This window comes from Podarcis melisellensis (genome assembly GCF_964234715.1).
Source record: "Podarcis melisellensis genome assembly, chromosome: 9".
NCBI lineage: Eukaryota > Metazoa > Chordata > Lepidosauria > Squamata > Lacertidae > Podarcis > Podarcis melisellensis.
Window position 1 is genome coordinate 31,034,851 of NC_138541.1, and position 17,713 is coordinate 31,052,563.

The window sequence follows — 17,713 nt, forward strand, 5'->3', positions numbered from 1 at the left end:
TTGATCAGATTGTTGGATTGACTCCTCCCACAACCTTGAAATACACTGATGGGCTTTCATTCTGATTTTTATTCTCTTAAGAACCCAGAGCACTTCTGGTGAAACCACCCCATCTGTCCTGAAGTGTAGGATCACGCTAGTGCACTTCATGCAGGTTGTTCACACATACCCTGCCACCACTTCTTTCTTCAAAACCACCTAGGTTTGGGGTGAGAAATAAACACACAGCTTTTTTTATCTGAGAGGAGAACAGAGTTAGGAAATTCCCTCCTGCCTAAAGGCAGCTGGAATCCAGTGTGTGGTTCCTGCTACCTCCATGCTAAGCAAGTAGCATGGAATACGGACTGGTGCACGGATATATGACACCTGTTAGCTAAGTGATACTAGGATTCAAACTGAATGTTCAACCCCAGGATTAAAATTAAAATATTTATGGAAAATAGAAGATAGTGGGCAAAATAGGGAGTTTAGTGAAAGAGTGAAAATAAAAGTTTGTTCTAAATAATGCTATACTTAGGTAGTCTTACATTATATTCAACCTAGTATAGGCCTGAATGCAGGCGTAACTTGCTTCCTTTTATTAACTATGTCTGGAGTAAGAAGGGTGGGTGAGTTCATTGATGGATCCAGGGAATTTTGCCATTACGAATTAGTGGGTGGTGGGTGACAAACTTATACCAGCAAGAGGTGCCTCAGAGAGGTTCTGGGTGCAGGCCTGCATCACAGTCACACAGAGCAATATCACCACTGAAATGATGATTGAATATCTGTAGTTATATGGCTGCAGATTTAATTTGGGAGATCCTTTACAAGAATGTGCAGAATATCACAGTATCTCAGAGAAGGGAAATGTAGGACTGCAATCTAATATATTCAATGCTCTTAATGTAAGTCTCCATCGCAGATTAACATTTTGCTTCTTGATTAATTTGCTTCTGATGGCAAGTGAGATGTGAGCTCTGGGACTCTTTAACAACCTTCCATGGCACAGATCATTCAGTTGTGCTAGCTCCATCCTTCTTGTGCCACATGTGATATAAAAGAAACTTAAAGATGACTTCCCATTCCGGTCAATGCATAGCTGGTAGATAGTTCAAAACTCTTAAGTTTCATGCTTAAGAGAAATTGTCCTCTTACTTTAGGAAACTGAAGTTATGGCTTCATGATATATAAATGTTGTTATAATTGTTTCCGGTTGAGTGACCACTTAAAAGCCAAGTAGTTACATGATTACAAATCCTTTTAGCCATTGTCAACCCTAGCAATAGTCACGTTGACAGCTTCCTTTGGGATCGAGGTGACAGTGTGTCTTTTTTATGTGTACATTTGAACAGAAGAATTGAAATCGCTGCATAGCTGCACAGCAGTAAGGATTTACTTATTTATTTGGACACTTTATATACCACTTAATTACGATTGAATCTAAGCAGTGTATAGGAGACTTTATGCAAGGAAACAAAATGAATTAGAACTGTAAAATTGGAATTCAATTAAAAAGCCTGCTGGAATAAAAAATAGTATCTAGTAAGCACAATAAGTTTTGGGAGGCAGGCTTGTCTGACCTTAGCTGGACAGGAATTCTATAAAACTGGGTCCACAATAATGAATGCACAAACTCTGGTGGTTATAAGCTGTGCATGGGAGACAAGTGACTCCCCCAAAGACCAACAGAAACGTAAGAAATAAGGCAGTCTTTGAGATAACCTGGACACAAGTTGTTAAGGGCCTTGTAAATTAATACAAGAACTTTGAACATATGGAAGCATATGGGCAACTAGTGCAACTGAATGCTAAATGTGGATTTACACAACCATATTTGTGTAGATGAAGGAATTGCAGCATATATTTCCTTTAACATCTTTGCTTAAGGAAAGAGGTAGTTGGCCCAATGCTTTCTCTTATGGAATGTTTCCAATAATTTCAGAAGGTGGCAGGAGGCTGTGCACATGGAATATCATCCCCCAATCCTCTCCAAATTAAGCAGACTTCTTTCCCTGCTGTGAAATCTTTCTCATACTCTTTAACCTAGAGATGTGAAATGACAGCACCATAGAGCTCAAATTAAAATTCAGCTTTACTGCATGGAGAAATTGTTCAGTGCATCCTTAGGTCACTGTCTGCCTGTTTGTCAGTGAAGGTTTATTGGGGAAGGCCAGAGGGCAATGTACATCTCACCGCCTTTCATATTGTGCCTCAGTGTTGACTTTATTCAAGCAGATTTATCTGAAGCTTCTACAGTTTGAACCCTGCTGTGCACTTTTAAATGACATCTGGCTGCTGAGTCAACCTGAGTGGGAAAACACTGAGGAGGAAGATAATTGGCTCCTTTTCACAAAAGGACTGTATAAATATCCTTCTGCCGCACACATATTTCTCACGTGAGATACGTTTGGGTTAAGTCTGGCATTTTCCTGTCATCATAAATGTCAGTGACACTCATTTATTCCATCCTCATTGGAGTTGGAGGAGAGCCCTGAAGGGGGAGAAGAGAGGTATCGTGTAAAGGGATTTTTCTCTCTCTGTTAATGCCTATTGAAGCACATCCTGAAACATAAGCTATTTGCTTCGTAGAGCTTTGCTACAAGCTGCTTGTTTGAGACCCACAGAAAGAAGTTCTGAAGCACTTCTTTTATTTGTTATTCTGCTCTGCCTTTAGAAATCTCAGAGCAGTTTATGTGGGGCTTGTAGTAGTCCTCCGTTCAGGTACTTATTGGGTCCACACCTGCTGAGCTTCAATAATGCTGCAGTATTAAGTGCTCCCAGACCATTAAGTGTGGCCACATGCAGCCTACATGTGAGCTTCTTTGCCAAGGATTGAAATATGATAGCAAGCAGCAGAAATAGCTTTTTTAATGGGATGTGCAAGCAACTGCAGTGACGATGAGGCAGGAGATGGCTATTACTTCAGCAGAAGTCCACTTGTGGTTCTTGAGATTTGAGCCGCTGTGAATATATTTCTATCCCACCTTGTGTTGGGCTCAAGGGAGCTCCTAATGAAATATAAGATACTTAGGCTTTGCAAAACCATATGATTGTTTTTACACAACCTGTTAGCTACAAACATATAAAATGTAAATGTTTTAAGATCTGTTCCTCCATCCCCTCCTCTCCCCACATCTACAGTGTTCAGTGAAAAACTGCCGCACAGCCTTCCATGTCACTTGTGCGTTTGATCGTGGCTTGGAGATGAAGACCATTCTGGCCGACAATGATGAAGTCAAGTTCAAGTCTTATTGCCCCAAGCACAGCTCCACCAAGAAGTCAGATGAGGAAAACCTCAGCGAATTCACCAGCCAGGAAAATGAGAACGGGGCACAGGACAGTTCCCCTCCTGCTCACCTAGAACCTTTTGACAGCATGGATCAAAACCAGGAGGAGGCCCACAGGGTCAGCGTTCGCAAGCAGAAGCTTCAACAACTGGAAGATGAGTTCTATGCCTTTGTCAACGCCTCAGAAGTGGCCAAGGCCCTGCAGCTTCCTGAGGACTCTGTAGAATTTATGTACCAGTACTGGAAGTTGAAGCGGAAATCAAACTTCAACAAACCTTTGATCACCCCAAAGAAAGATGAAGAGGACAATCTGGCCAAACGGGAGCAGGATGTTCTGTTCAGGCGGCTACAGCTTTTCACCCACCTCCGGCAGGATTTGGAGAGGGTAAGTTGCTGTGTTGTTTGGTAGGTCTGAAAGATGGATTTTGCCTCAGTTGCCTTACCAGTCCTGATGTTTAAATGCTGTCGGATCAGGCATAAAAATCCTGCTCAGTGCAGCTGAAATGTGCACAATGGTCAATGCATGTGGCCTTGGATCTCATCCCACTGAGGTCCTCTCAGAATGATTAGAGAAGAGGCAAACCTGCAGTTCCACCTCTGCCCCTCCTTTTGCTGGAACTTCTCTGAGCGTAGTGGTGTGTGTTGTGACATGTTCAGGCAATCAGTAGGGATTTCCTTCTACATCCTTTGTGCTTGCTATTTCCCAGATCCTATGCTGCAAGGCCTGCTTCTGACTTGCAAGGTGAGGATGGGAGAAGCAGTTGCAAACAGTAAATTTGTGGGCCTTGCTATGGACTCTGAAACCAGGTTTGTTCTGTATGATTAGACTTCCCAGGTTCTCTCAACATGGTGAACTCTTTATAAACACATCCTTTTGTAGTTGCAGGGGTCTTCCCTTCATTAAAGTAGTAGGAAAACCCTCTGTGGGCAGAACAGCTTTCTGTGCATTATAGAGCTCCTGTGCTCACAAAAAGCCACTGGAGTGGGTGTGTGGCTGTGATAGAAAGTAATAAACTTTCATCTATTCTGTTTGATAAGTAATGTAGATTCTTGGAGATTTTCAGTTTAGTGTGGCATGAACACCTCCCTGGGAGAATGTGAAGCTGTTCCGAAAGCTGCCTGCCTTTGATTGATGCTTTGAACAATGTGGCCATTCTGAACTTGTTCTCAACTCCAGTGCTTAGTTCCAGAATCTCTTAAAACGAAAGGGTTTGTGAAGAGCTTCAAAAGAATCTCTCCAAACTGAGTTAATGGGCAGTAAAATGGCAAATGCGATTCAAGTGTAACATGGTGTACATTGGAACCAACCATCTAAATTTCACATATGTGCTCTTGGGGTCTGAACTGGCAGTGATTGACTAGGAAGGAGACCTTGGAGCTGTAGTGAATAACTCTGTGAAGATGTTGACTCAGTGTACAGGAGCAGTGGAAAAAGGCAAATTCCATGTTTGCAATCATTACGAAAGAAATTTAAAATAAAACCACCAATATGTCATTATACAAATCTGTAGTGCAATGGAATATTGTGTACAGTTTTGTCTCACCTCAATAAGGGCTTGTAGAGTTAGAACAGAGCAACCCAAAGTGCAGAGGAGGGTGCTGAAGCATCTCTGCTAGGAGGAAAAGTTACAACATTTGAGGCTTCTTAGTTTAGAGATGGCATGATAGAGGTGTATAAAAATATGCATGGTGTGTAAAATGTGGTAAAGAAGACATTTCCCCCCTTTCTCATACACAGGGACATTCAATGAAGCCAAATGTTGGAATACAAAAGTACAGACAAAAGAAAGTACTTATCATAATATTTTTATTATTTATACCCTGCTCATCTGGCTGGGTTTCCCCAGCCACTCTGGGCAGCTTACAGCATATATTGAAACAGAATAAAATATCAAACATTAAAAACTTCCCTAAACAGGACTGCCTTCAGATGTCTCTAAAAGTTATGTAGTTCTTTATCTCCTTGACATCTGAAGGGAGGGCAATTCCACAGGGTGGGCGCCACTACCAAGAAGGCCCTCTGCCTGGTTCCCTGTAACTTTTTGCAGTGAGGGAACCATCAGAAGACCCTTGGAGGAGGACCTCTTCATAGGTTCTTAATGTGGGAAGTACAGTCATACCTCAGGTTAAAGTTGCTTCAGGTTGAGCGTTTTTGGGTTGCGCTCTGCAGCAACCCGGAAGTAACGGAACGTGTTATTTCCGGGTTTCGCCACCCGCGCATGCGCAGACACTAAAAATGATGGCATGTGCGGAAGCGGCGAATCGTGACCTGTGCAGACACTGGTTGCGTTCACTTCAGGATGCGAACAGGGCTCCGGAACGGATCCCATTTGCATCCAGAGGTACCACTGTAGGGATAAAGAAAAGGGGTCCTCTTTGCTGGTGTAACATACCTCTCCTTCAGCACTAGTAACCCACACATTCCAGATTGGGTTGCAAAATGTCTTCTAGCTTGGAAAAGCTTCTTTTTAGGAGGTTTTTAAAATTCAAATATCAACTTCAAAATATGTTTCTCTTACATGAATCGACATATTACACATTGTGTTTTTAGGTACGAAACCTCACATATATGGTGACCCGACGGGAAAAAATTAAAAGATCTGTTTGCAAAGTCCAGGAACAGATATTCAATCTCTATACAAATCTTATGGAGCATGAAAGAGCTTCAGGTGAGTTCGTTTGTCTTTTTATGCTGGAGTACCCCATGGCAAATGTGTTGGCATACTGGTGTGGAATGAAAATTATTGCTGTAATGTTTTTGTGCACTGTAATGAAATGCATTGGCTTGCATTTCTCTATAACCCTCTTTGCACCCTGCACACTGACAAAAAACCACCAACCACATGTTAAGTATTTGAAAGACTCTGATAATTTCTTTGACTTACTGAGGGACTTGTGGATTGCTATAGTAGATAGCTATTAAAAACCATTGCTAGTAGGCCTCTGTATGTGTCTTGCCACTTGCTGGCTCTTTTTATATTTTGAGATGGAGATGATCTGCTTTCCCTCCTCAAACTTGAATAGGTTTACTCTTTCAGTTTTTACATTTCAGATGCATTCAGTTTCATAACTCCTCACCCACCAACCTGTACTTCACTCTTACCAACCTGTACTTCACCCTCTCAACATAGTATTCAATCAGTGAAGTGTATACAGGTCCCACTCAAAAGTATTTTTTTTATATAACTATAAAATCATTTGCTATTTATGTTTATATTTGTGCAAGTCTGAATCCTACCTGGCAGTTATTTTCTTCCAACATTATTTAGCTGCCACTATGTAGGTTTCCTTAGATCCTACTCCTCAAAATTTCCTTTACTTAATTCTTAACAGCTTCTTAATTAAAATTCTTATGTTTGCTTGCCCTACATCTAAATTGGATTATTCATAATCACTTAACCTGGGTACATGTGAACAATTTAGATTTTGTTCCTATCTATAATAATCTAGCAATTTATTAACAGCATATTTATTTTCCCTTGTATGGAAATTGAGTGGCAATTTCAATCGTATATTAGCACCCCCACAGACAAAATTTAAAGCACAGTTAATACTTGTTTATGTTGTCTTACTTTGAAAACTGACTACATTTTTGTGCAGTGGGTTTAGTGGTCTATTCAGTGTTTTTCATTTACATGTTTACGTTTTTTTGTTGATGGTTTGCAACTAAGATGCAGGGGAGCATGAGAAAAGGGTTACATAAGCCCTTGTGTTCCCCTACCCACAGCTGACAATGAAGGCAATGTTCCAAATTCTAAATTATCTCATTGTGCAAAACTGATTATTAATTTTAATTAAAATCAGTATTGTTTTGACAAAATATATATTTTTGCTGTTCCGTTATGTGCAATAGACTTACTTTCTGGTCTGGATTATGAAACCAGGAGTATCGTTCTCCCTGCTTGTATTCATCTGGCACATATTTTTATTCCTTCTTTATAACATCAGGGGCATGAATGTCATAAGATGAACAATGCATCCTAGTTGCTACACTTAACTTTCTTTTACAAATGGTTGACAACTTGACTCTCTTCAACCACAATTGAAATTTATCAAATGTTCAAGGAGGAAAATACTGCCAGGAGAACAGAGCTCCATGAGTCTATTATGTTAAAAATGAATTGAGCTAGAAAAGTCTTCCTTTTTATCACATTCTTTAAACCTAAGTGTCTTACTCTGACAAGCAAATAGCTTTGGAGACAGTCAGAAACTAAGTGGAACAACGACCTTTCTTTAATGTGGCTTGCCAGTCAGAAAGTGCTTTAAAAGCATGAACCCAAAAGAAATAGCTAGCTGACTTGTAACTATATATTCTTCAAAGACGCTAGTACCCATTGAGCAAGAAACTGCTACAGCTGAATGACCTTCCCATTTCAATCATTAATCAGCAGCACCAGTTTAGCCGCCTTAAAACGCAGTGTTAAAGCATTGGATGTCGGTGTTTTTAATCTGTAGGATTATTGCGACATCCATGCAACCCTGGCTTAACGTTTTGTGAAGTTATGCTAACATGGCTGCTAACATAACCCAACCCTGAGGAGTTTTCTGGTTTGGTGCAATATAATCTAGCTGCTAGTGCAGCAATTACAGTAACAGAATGAAGTGGCCAGTTTGCCACTTCATTTTCTGTTGTGGCTTGACAAATTCCTTCCCCAGTCCCCTTGTTCTTGCATTCCTAAGGCAGGCAACAAAGCTGGGCCTCTGTTGGGTTGCCACCCCTGGCTAATGGGGATGTGTTTACTTTGGTGAACTGTAAGCTTTAAAGCACCTATTCTCAGGGCAAGTGTGTTTTTGTTAAAATCAGGGGACAAAGCAAAATGAGATCAGGCTCTGACGTCTGTAGTTCCCTATGCTTATGTTACCTAATTAAACGACCAATGAACATAGAAACTTTGAGATTTAGCAAAGTGTACTCACAGATTTGGACATTTCAGTATTAATTTGTTTCCAAACATGCAAACTGTCCCATTGATTTCACTGGAACTTCCACATGATGAACATACAATGGTACCTCGGGTTAAGTACTTAATTCGTTCTGGAGGTCCGTTCTTAACCTGAAACTGTTCTTAACCTGGAGACCACTTTAGCTAATGGGGCCTCCTGCTGCCACCGGAGCACGATTTCTGTTCTCATCCTGAAGCAAAGTTCTTAACCTGAGGTACTATTTCTGGGTTAGCGGAGTCTGTAACCTGAAGCGTATGTAGCCCGAGGTACCACTGTAGTATATTTGGGAGTTCAGCACTGGAATGTCCTGTAGATTTCAGTGGGAGGGTTAAGCACAATGTTATCCCTACCCAACTGAAATCAATGAAGTGCTGATAGGCCTATGACCCTCAGAAATCCAGTTCCTTTCAGTGGAAGTTGCATTCAAGTAACCACACTTGTGAGCCATCTTTGATTTAAATGTGATCTAAGTACACCTACCTTTCACTGAATCTGTTCCCCTGGGTCAAGTATAAAAATATTACTGTCTGTTTCAGTACTGCTTATTTGTTCCAGTTTGATTCTCTCACCAATATTCTGACACACCATATATCCGCACAAAGGCAAGCAACATCTTGCCTTAATTTTTAGTTATTCTAGTGATATTTATTAAAACTCCACAATTACTGCCCCATGTAACTAAGCAGAAATAGAGAAGTCAGCCTCTGATGTAAAGGGACATGTATTTAATCAGGGAGCAGTGGTTTTTTTCAGAGCAGTAAAGCCCTATTAAAATCTTGTCATTAATTAAAAAAATGTTTGACACAGATAGTTTACTGCCACATGTTCAGTGATGTGAAACTGGTACTCCATGTTTTAGCTGTTTATTAAAAACTGTGGCGATCACACAGGGTCCCCGGACGTTTGACAGTCTATTGATCCCTGTGCCACCACTGTGATTGCTTTCCCGCTGCCACCAACCCATTTCTCTTGGGTACACACAGAGTCCAGACAGTTGTTAACATTAAATGAAATAAGCAAATTTTATAAGCCTTAACAAGTTTATGGTTTCAAATAATTTTTCTTGTCAGTTTCTTAATTTTAGTTTTCTATACCTATACTTTTCCTAATAACTGCTAACTGATTATCCCAACTGTCTATCCAACTCCTCCTATCAGTTTCTCTCACTCTCTCACATCACAACACAACTCGACCAACCCACAGGCTTATCCTCACTCTTCCTTCTCCAACTCCCAACTGACTTCTCAACAACAGTAACTGTAACTTTAACTCCTCCCCTTGGGTTTCCACTAGCCAATCACTTCACACCCATTTAACCCTTTCCTTATGACCCAGCATGATGTCACCTAGGAGGGCAAACACCACAAAAACCCTTTTAAAAAAACATGGAAAAAGTATAGAGACAGCAGGTTGGATCAAGACTAGCTAATTGAACCTAAGTACTATTGAAATAATTGTGACACCTTAGTCATTATTTAAAGGACCATTAATTTCACTGGGAACCAAGCACATTACTTAAGTCTAGATCCACCTAAAGGACATTCTTGGCTAAGAAGCTCAAACATTATCATCATCAAACCTTTTATTGGCATCACATAAAAACATCCATGGTAAATCAATGCAGAATTACCACCTCCCCAATATCACAGAACATTTGTCAAATGAAAAGAGGCAAAACAGTCTAACGTTACATCTCTAGGTCTCCAGGGAGATCAGACATCTGCAATGTGTTTCTGCGACAAAAAACCAAATAGAGATACTTTGCCACTAACTTGGTGAGCTCCTGATCATTCCCCAGTAATAGAAAATGTATGACCTCCAACTCTGGTTTCCATTTGGGGAAGCAGAGATGATCTAGAAACTGCTGGCAGAGATCAGCATATAGTTTACATTTAAGAACCATATGAGTAAGAGTTTCCAGCAGGTGGTCTTCACATGGGCAAATTCTTTCTCCTTCCACCACTCCCAAGAACCTGCCCCCAAGGAGATTTGATGGATTTGAATTAAACCTGGCCAGCAAAAATGCCCTTCTTTCTTGAGGGATAAGCAGAAATTCAAGATAATTGTGATTAATTTCATATGCCCAAGAAAGTAGAAAGTAAAGAGGGGAACATGTTTTCTCTGCTGCTGTTAGTTCCTGGCGTTCAATGTCCCACAACCTAGTTTTTATTATAGCCTTGACAGATGATGGGGGCATCGATTTCAGAAGTTCCATTGACAGTCCAAGTTGCTGTACCTTTATGTTAAACTGTTGTAGCCCTGGGGAAAGAAAGGGGTCCGACAAGACTTCGCCAAGGAGAGGATCTTTGTCTAATGTGAGGTAGATGTTTAACCAACATAGAAGAAATCGCGCCCAGGCAACGGTCTCTACCTTGTGTTGACCTCCCTCTAGACACAAGGCTGAATAGGGGACACAACGTGGGATAGCAAAAATCTTTAAAAAGAAAGCTTGCCTGCACTTGTTCTACCAGCTGGGTAAACCCTGGCAACCAGACTGGGATATCATAGAGGAACTGAGCTATTATTTTGGTGTTGAAGACCTTGAGGGCAGAGAGGATATGCGAATTACCTCGTTATGAAAAACCGCATTATGGCCTGCATAGACATCTTACTGGCATTCACCGCGGTGCACGGTGCGAGGACCATAGAAGCATATGATGGAATGTAATTCCCAGATAGTTAAATTCAAATACCTTCTGGATGGTTTTTCCACCAAATACCCAGCTATAGCTCTTGTGTGAATTCCCAAAAAACATTATTTTGCTTTTATCAAAGTTCATGCACAGTTTCATTCTGGACAGATGGTCAATACAGGAATTTAACAATAGTTTTAGGCCAATTCTTGTCCATGAAAGCAAAATCATGTCATCTGCATATAGGAGGATGGGAGTGCTTGATGCGTTGAGTTTTGGGCTATTGGCATCTACCTGTTTTAATGATGAAGTAAGGTTGTTAAGAAAAAGACTGAAAAAAGAGGGAGCCCTGCTTTACTCCTTGGTTTATAATGACGGGATCTGTCATTACATTCCCTGGTAGTGTTCTTATACGACAGGTGTTCTTTGTATAAAGCTTTTTGATCAAGTATAGTAATCTAGGTTCTAGGCCCATTGTCTCCAATTTGGTCCATAACAGCCCCGTCAACAGTGTCAAAAGCAGCCTTGTTATCTAGGAAGGCCACATAAAGATATTCTTTATGAAGCCATGTGTACGCAGCGGCTAAGTGAGATAACACCATGCAGTTGTGTACAGTGGATTTCCCTTGCCTAAACCCTGACCTATGATGTTATTTTCATCAAGCCAAGTAGTTAGTTTATTTAGCAGATGTTTAGTGTACAATTTCCCAATGTTTGACAATAGACTTATTGGCCGATAGTTGGGTGGCAGCTTTTTGTCACCCTTTTTAAAGATTGGGATAATTCTAGATTGCTGCCATGAGGCATGATACCAGATCTATCTATCGCAGTGAATAGATCCGCTAGTATCGGAGCCCACCATTCTGATAGGCTTTGATCAGTTCAGATGGAATAGCATCAGGGCCGGCAGCCTTTCCTGCTTTCATCTGATCAATTAAACTTGTAACTTCGGTAATAGAGACAGGGGGCCACTCATCTGTGAAAGTAAAAATGGCATGGTCCTGACTGTCAGGTGGAATAGAGTCATCGAAGAAAACCACCTTGAAATGCTCTACCCATGACAAAGATGGAATCAATGTCAGCGAATCATCCTGTGTCTGTGGTCTGCTACAGCCTTCCAGAATTTCTTATGATTTTTCATTAGGATGGCTGAGAGTAGCGTATCCCAACATGCCTGATTATATCTTATCTGGCTAAGCTGGATAGTTTCCCTGAGTTGGGATCTGGAGAATCAGCAAGAATGTCAGGCAATCGACTGACAATCAAAAATGCTTGAAAGCTGCTTCAGATAAACATTAACCCATTTGTTTTTGTCTTTCCAGGAATGCCTTCCTCCTCCTCTATGGAAAATATAATGCTCTTCAACAGTACACCACTGGGCCCAGATGCACCTCAGATAGAGGATTTGAAATGGCACTCAGCTTTCTTCAGAAAGCAAATGGGCATGTCATTGAGTCACTCTTTGAAAAAAACACAGAAGAGAGAGCGGATGAGGAGGAGCTCTGGGCATGATGACAAATCTTTACTCAAGCAGCCCAGCCAAAGGGAAGGCTTTGCAACTCCCAGTAGCTTTTTCAGTTTTGAAAAGACCTTTGCAGAAGCACAAATTGGATCAGCACAACAGAAGAATGGAGTTGTTATAGCAGACCACAGGAAGAGAAGAGACAATCATTCCCATTGTGATGTGATGAAGGTAGGACTGAAGGAGAAACCTTCTAAACACAACCACAAACCCCTGAGATCCAACGAACTGTCTCAGAGGCAGTTAGAAAACAAAAGGGCTGTGAACCACCCGAGTGGCAGGTCAGCGCCTGGAACCCGGAGGGATATAGTGCCTAAATGCAATGGATCTTTTTTCAAAATAAACTATAATCCAACTCCGGTTAAAGTGCCTACGACACCCAGAAGCCCTGTGAAAAACTGGGGAGGATTTCGAATTCCAAAGAAAGGAGAAAGACAACAGCAGGGAGAAGGGCAAGAAGAGATGTGCCGCCAAAACTCTAACTATCCTTACTCGGGCCTGGGTCGAGTTTCCCCTAAAGATAGGGCCAAAAGCAACCTAAAGGTGGACAGCGAGAATGACGGGTACGCCCCTGATGCTGAGATGAGCGATTCAGAAACCGAGATGGCTGAGAAGAAATGCAGGCAACAAAGGCTCAGTTCAAATAGCACTATTCCTAGGAGGACAGACATCATTAGGAGAAGCATCCTTGCCTCCTGACTAGAGAGTGAGACACAATAACAGCACTGGAGTCAGTGAAGCCCCAGCCTGGAAAAATTATCCACTCTGCATTATTTATTGGTGTGACAAGGAGGGGGGGTCCTTACACATGGCTACAATATAAGCCAACAGTGAGCCTGTTTTTTCCGGGCTGTAGAAATATGTTTACGTGCACTTGACTAAGAGTTTGTCCTCCACCCGTCATGTCCGTGAGATTACAACCTTCTTTATTTGCAACTTTCCTGAAGAAATCACCTGAGAAGATGACCTTGCTATGCCAATTGCTCAATAAGATGAATACAAATTAAAAGATGAAATAAATGGGGGTAGATTTGGATGGGGAAACCGATTTAGGTGGATAGCACTGAGGATTTTCCTTTGTCTCTGAAAAGCACAAGCTGTTTAGTACACAAGGATAATTTACAATGGTGGTTATAATCACCCTGCACCGCATCGTCCACTCTAAATTGTCACTTTCGTGATGCTGTGCTAGGACTAAGCCCTAGTAGTCTGCAATTTTTGTTGTTTTAGAATTCAGGGTGGTGGTGGGGTTTTTTTGGCAGCTTTATGAATCCCGGAAGAGTTTTCACAAAAGCCCATCAAGCAGGTAAGAGGAATTTACCATGACTACTAAGATACCTGAAGGGATAGAACCAAGCTGACCAATTGTGAAAACAGTAGCAGCACAGTGCTATTCTGAAGGGACTCAGACTAAGACTATGAAAACTACTCAGCTCCTCAAATTTGGAAAATATGTCTTAAAAGTACTTTTTATCTTGTTCTGAGAAGGAAGGCAGATTTGTAGCCTGCTATATTCTGCTGGCACTGCCCATCCGAAATATGATGACAATTCAAGTGGGAAAGACTCAGTGCGTCTACACTGCAAATAGTAAATAGTTTTTGCTGTCATGGTTACCCTCCTTTCTTGTCTGCTCCCTACCCCATCCTGAGAATTGTAACTCTCTGATGGGCAACAGATTTTTCAATAACTCATTCTCAGCATCTCATCACACAGTTCCCAGGTTTTTGGGGAGAAGCCATGGCAGGTAAACAGGCTGAAATTTGCTATGAAGATATGCCCATGTTTCTAAAGGCACTAGTCAGCAGCCTTTCCCAATGTGCACTAATGGTATGTGTTGGGATATGCAATTTTCTGACACACAAGGGTTACTTTAAATAAAAAGAGAAGGATGTAATAAATATATATATATATTTTGAATACAATGGAAAGGCAATAAGATGTGAGTAGCGCTTTACATTCAAGCCAATTTAACAACATGATTTTATGATAAGGATTAGATTTGACCATGGAGGGGCTTGTGTTCGGATTACATCATTTTAAGAATTGCAATAACTAATGAGAGTAAGCCATCAGCAATAAGATGAACAGATCGTTCAGAGTCTTTTTTCTTTTCTTTTCTTGCACCCATAGAGTGTGTGTCTCTATCGCGAGTGCATCTATAATACACATAACGTAGTTTTAGGCTGCAGTAACTTTGGGGACTGATCTTTGATGTAAAATCAGACGTAACCTAGTTATAAGAAAGTTTAAGCAGCTGTAGGTGTTTTTAAAAAAATAAAAATGGACAGCCCTCCCCCCAGTCCATCAACAGCGGTATTTAGCTACTTCACTCGCAAGAAGTGGGTTTACAACTATGAAAGAAATGTTGAAGCCTTGCAATTTGACTTGAGTCTTCCAGGGGTTTCAACTGAGAACTGGATTGCTGCTGTTCCATCTTGCTATGCAAGTCACTGAATGATCAAAAAACTGCTTGGGGAGGTTGAGACAGTACATGTTCCCTACTTGCAAGCAGCCCTTGCCTTCTCCACTTAGAAAAATGTAATGTGTGTACCTGTGAATCAGATATATTTAATAGGAGTTTGCATGATGTATTTTGGGAACCAGCCCTCAGAATTCATTCATATTTGCTTCTGGAACAGAGGTCACAATCCTAAAATAAACTAAAACAAATAAAATCTTAAGATTTAGAAATTAGTTGTGGGCTCATATCATCTCCATTTACTCTTGGCTCCTCTCAGTTTCTTGTTTGGCACCGCCCATATTTACAATGTTGCTTGTACTAGAATCAGAAACCACACTTGCAAGTGGGGCTTCCAAATCTAGTTTGGAGGGCAAATTTCAGATGTTACAGCAAACTGGTTTGTGCTTAAAACAGGCAGCTGAAGGGGGATCCATGTGTGGAAGGGGAAGGGAAATGTGCAACTTTGTGGTTTGTACATTTCTCAAACAAATGTTTGGAGGCGCATCTGAAGTGAGCCTTAATGTAAGAGCCCTAAACTAGCAGCTGCTGTTTGCATGCTGGAGTTTCAGCGCATGCACAGAACTTCACACAGGCAGGGACTGTTGCAAGTGCTTAACCAGAGGAATTCTCCAGAAGTGAAGTAAATAGAACAAGTCCTTCCTGCACACCTCTAGTCTCAGTGTACTCCATGCCTAGCTTTGGATCAGAATAAGATTAAGACACTGAGGCCTTGATTCTTAACATGATCAAGATAGTGACAACAGTTTAGGATATTGGAAATGAAAAAATAGTGATATGAAAGATGTAGTTTTATAAGGCTTTATTGCTTCTGATTAAACTACTCATATCTTATAGGTATGTTGACCAGGTTTGCTGCTTTAAAAGCAGACATGTTCTTGTTAAAATATGGGAAAAGAGGGACGTGATTAATTTACTTTTCAATACAGTAAGTGTTTTGGGTGAGGGTTGAGTGGAATATCAGTTAGCCTGCCCTGTAAGGGTGATGTTCATCAAGCCATAGAAGGAATAAAATAAATTTGATTATAAGTAAACATTACTCAATGTTATGACTTATTTTGAAAGAAATATCATAACATTTGCACTATTAGGAATGATAGCATTTGTGCAGAACAATGCCTTACCTGTTTTGCTCCCCACCATGTTTAGGTTAATAAGCTTTCTGATTTTGAATAATGCTGAACCAAAAATTAAGAAAAAAAAGAGAAAAATAAATTGTGCTTTCCCCCATAGCTGCAGAAATATGGGAAAACATCAGTATGACCAACTGTACAAGTTCCATGCTCCTCTAAGCACTCAGTAAAAGAAAAATAAAATAAAGCAGTAATCCTTACCTACTACTGCATTCATTTTGTTAATATGGAAACAGCTGTTATTTCTTGTTAGGTTTCACCTTTTTCCTTATGCAGAATGCCCAAGACATTTCTTGATTTTGATTGGTGTACTACTTTGAAATGTAGGCTTAATAAACCCTTCTGAAATGACCTGGAATGCTATCTGTTAGGTTTTGGGGATGGACACACACACTCCCTAAATGAATGGAACGTTATACATGTCTCATGTGTACAAATATTATTTTAAAAAACTTAAAAAAACTTTCATTACTACATTTGTAAAACCCTGTACAGACGATTTTTCACTATGTGCCTAGCTTTGGTGTCCATTTTGCTCAAATTTGAAAACAGGTGCATGATGACAAAAAAAGATAGAATCAGAAATAAAAGTATATGTAGAGATGACTATTTTATATTACATGGCCCAATCCTGTATTTATTTTCCTCCCTTTTTGAAGTATTTATAAAGACCTAGTTGAAGATGGCTGTATTTTTTTGTTAAAATATTTAGTAGAATTGTGCCTTTGTCTGTATGTGAATAAATGCTGTACATTTTGCAATACACGTCAAGTGTTATGATTTGACATCTATGCTGCTACCTCCACAAGATTCCAGAAGCAGAAAAGCTTTTCAGCTAGACTTACTCTTGCAACTGGTGCCAAGGTGGCCCATTACTTTCCATCCCTACTTGGTGGAAATGCTAGGAGTCTGGATTTTCTCTTTGCTCTTGGATCTAATCTACTACTAAGGATTCCCCCTTCTCTGTTCATCTCAGTAGACTAAGAATGTACAATAACCCATCTCATTCCTTGTCTTTCAGCCCATTGCAGTCTTCTCCTACAGTTCTTTTTTCTCCAACCCAACTCAGTGAAGCTGGCCTTGGCTCGCTGCCACCTCTTTGCTCTCTTGTCTCACATTCCTTCCTACTCTCACTTCAGTGATTCATGCTTACTTCATACATTTTACAAGGCAATCTTTTATTGTATTGTAAGAAGCTTTCTTTCTCAATGAAATTGTGAAATTTAACCATTCTTTCCCCCTCCTGTAAGTACCCACCATGGTACTCCACTATATAGACCCAAAGTCTTGTGCAGCACTTGCAAGCTCTTGCCAATTTGGCTAAGGTGCCAGTTTTCTGAGGCAGCTCTACCAGATAACAGCCTGCACTCCAGCAGAAATAGAACCCAGGGTTGCAGAAGGCCAAAGTTTCCCTGTCATGGTGCTAAATTCCTTCCCATTCACTCATTTCTGAGAGGCTAATTCCCAGCCAAGTTACTCAGATGTGTGTGCATTGGAAACACATGTCTCAAGCCATAATGCTAAAAGCCCTTTTGATTCTTTGGTAGTTCTTACATTATACAACATGGAAATGCAATAGTATTCTGAATCCTGTAAATAACATCTTTGAAGTATTCATCTGTAATAGGAACTGTTTGTATATCCACAAGAATTTGGGGAACCAGAAAAGAGTAGTTTTACTTGTGTCAATTAACATCTAAGGAATAAATAAAGTAAAAAAATAAATACAATA

At 40.5% G+C, this 17,713-nt stretch overlaps 1 protein-coding gene across 10 annotated transcripts in view; it reads left to right on the plus strand.

Moving 5' to 3' along the window:
- The window catches only part of JADE1 (jade family PHD finger 1), a 158,469-nt gene extending 141,723 nt beyond the window's left edge, over positions 1-16,746 (plus strand). For all 10 annotated transcript variants that reach the window (XM_081926012.1, XM_081926011.1, XM_081926013.1 and 7 more), the window contains 3 exons: positions 3,124-3,654; positions 5,821-5,938; positions 12,169-16,746. In XM_081926012.1, coding sequence (XP_081782138.1) covers positions 3,124-3,654; positions 5,821-5,938; positions 12,169-13,067 — 1,548 coding nt within the window. In that variant the 3' untranslated portion in view covers positions 13,068-16,746. The remainder of the gene's footprint in view (positions 1-3,123; positions 3,655-5,820; positions 5,939-12,168) is intronic.
- The last annotated feature ends 967 nt before the right edge of the window (positions 16,747-17,713 follow it).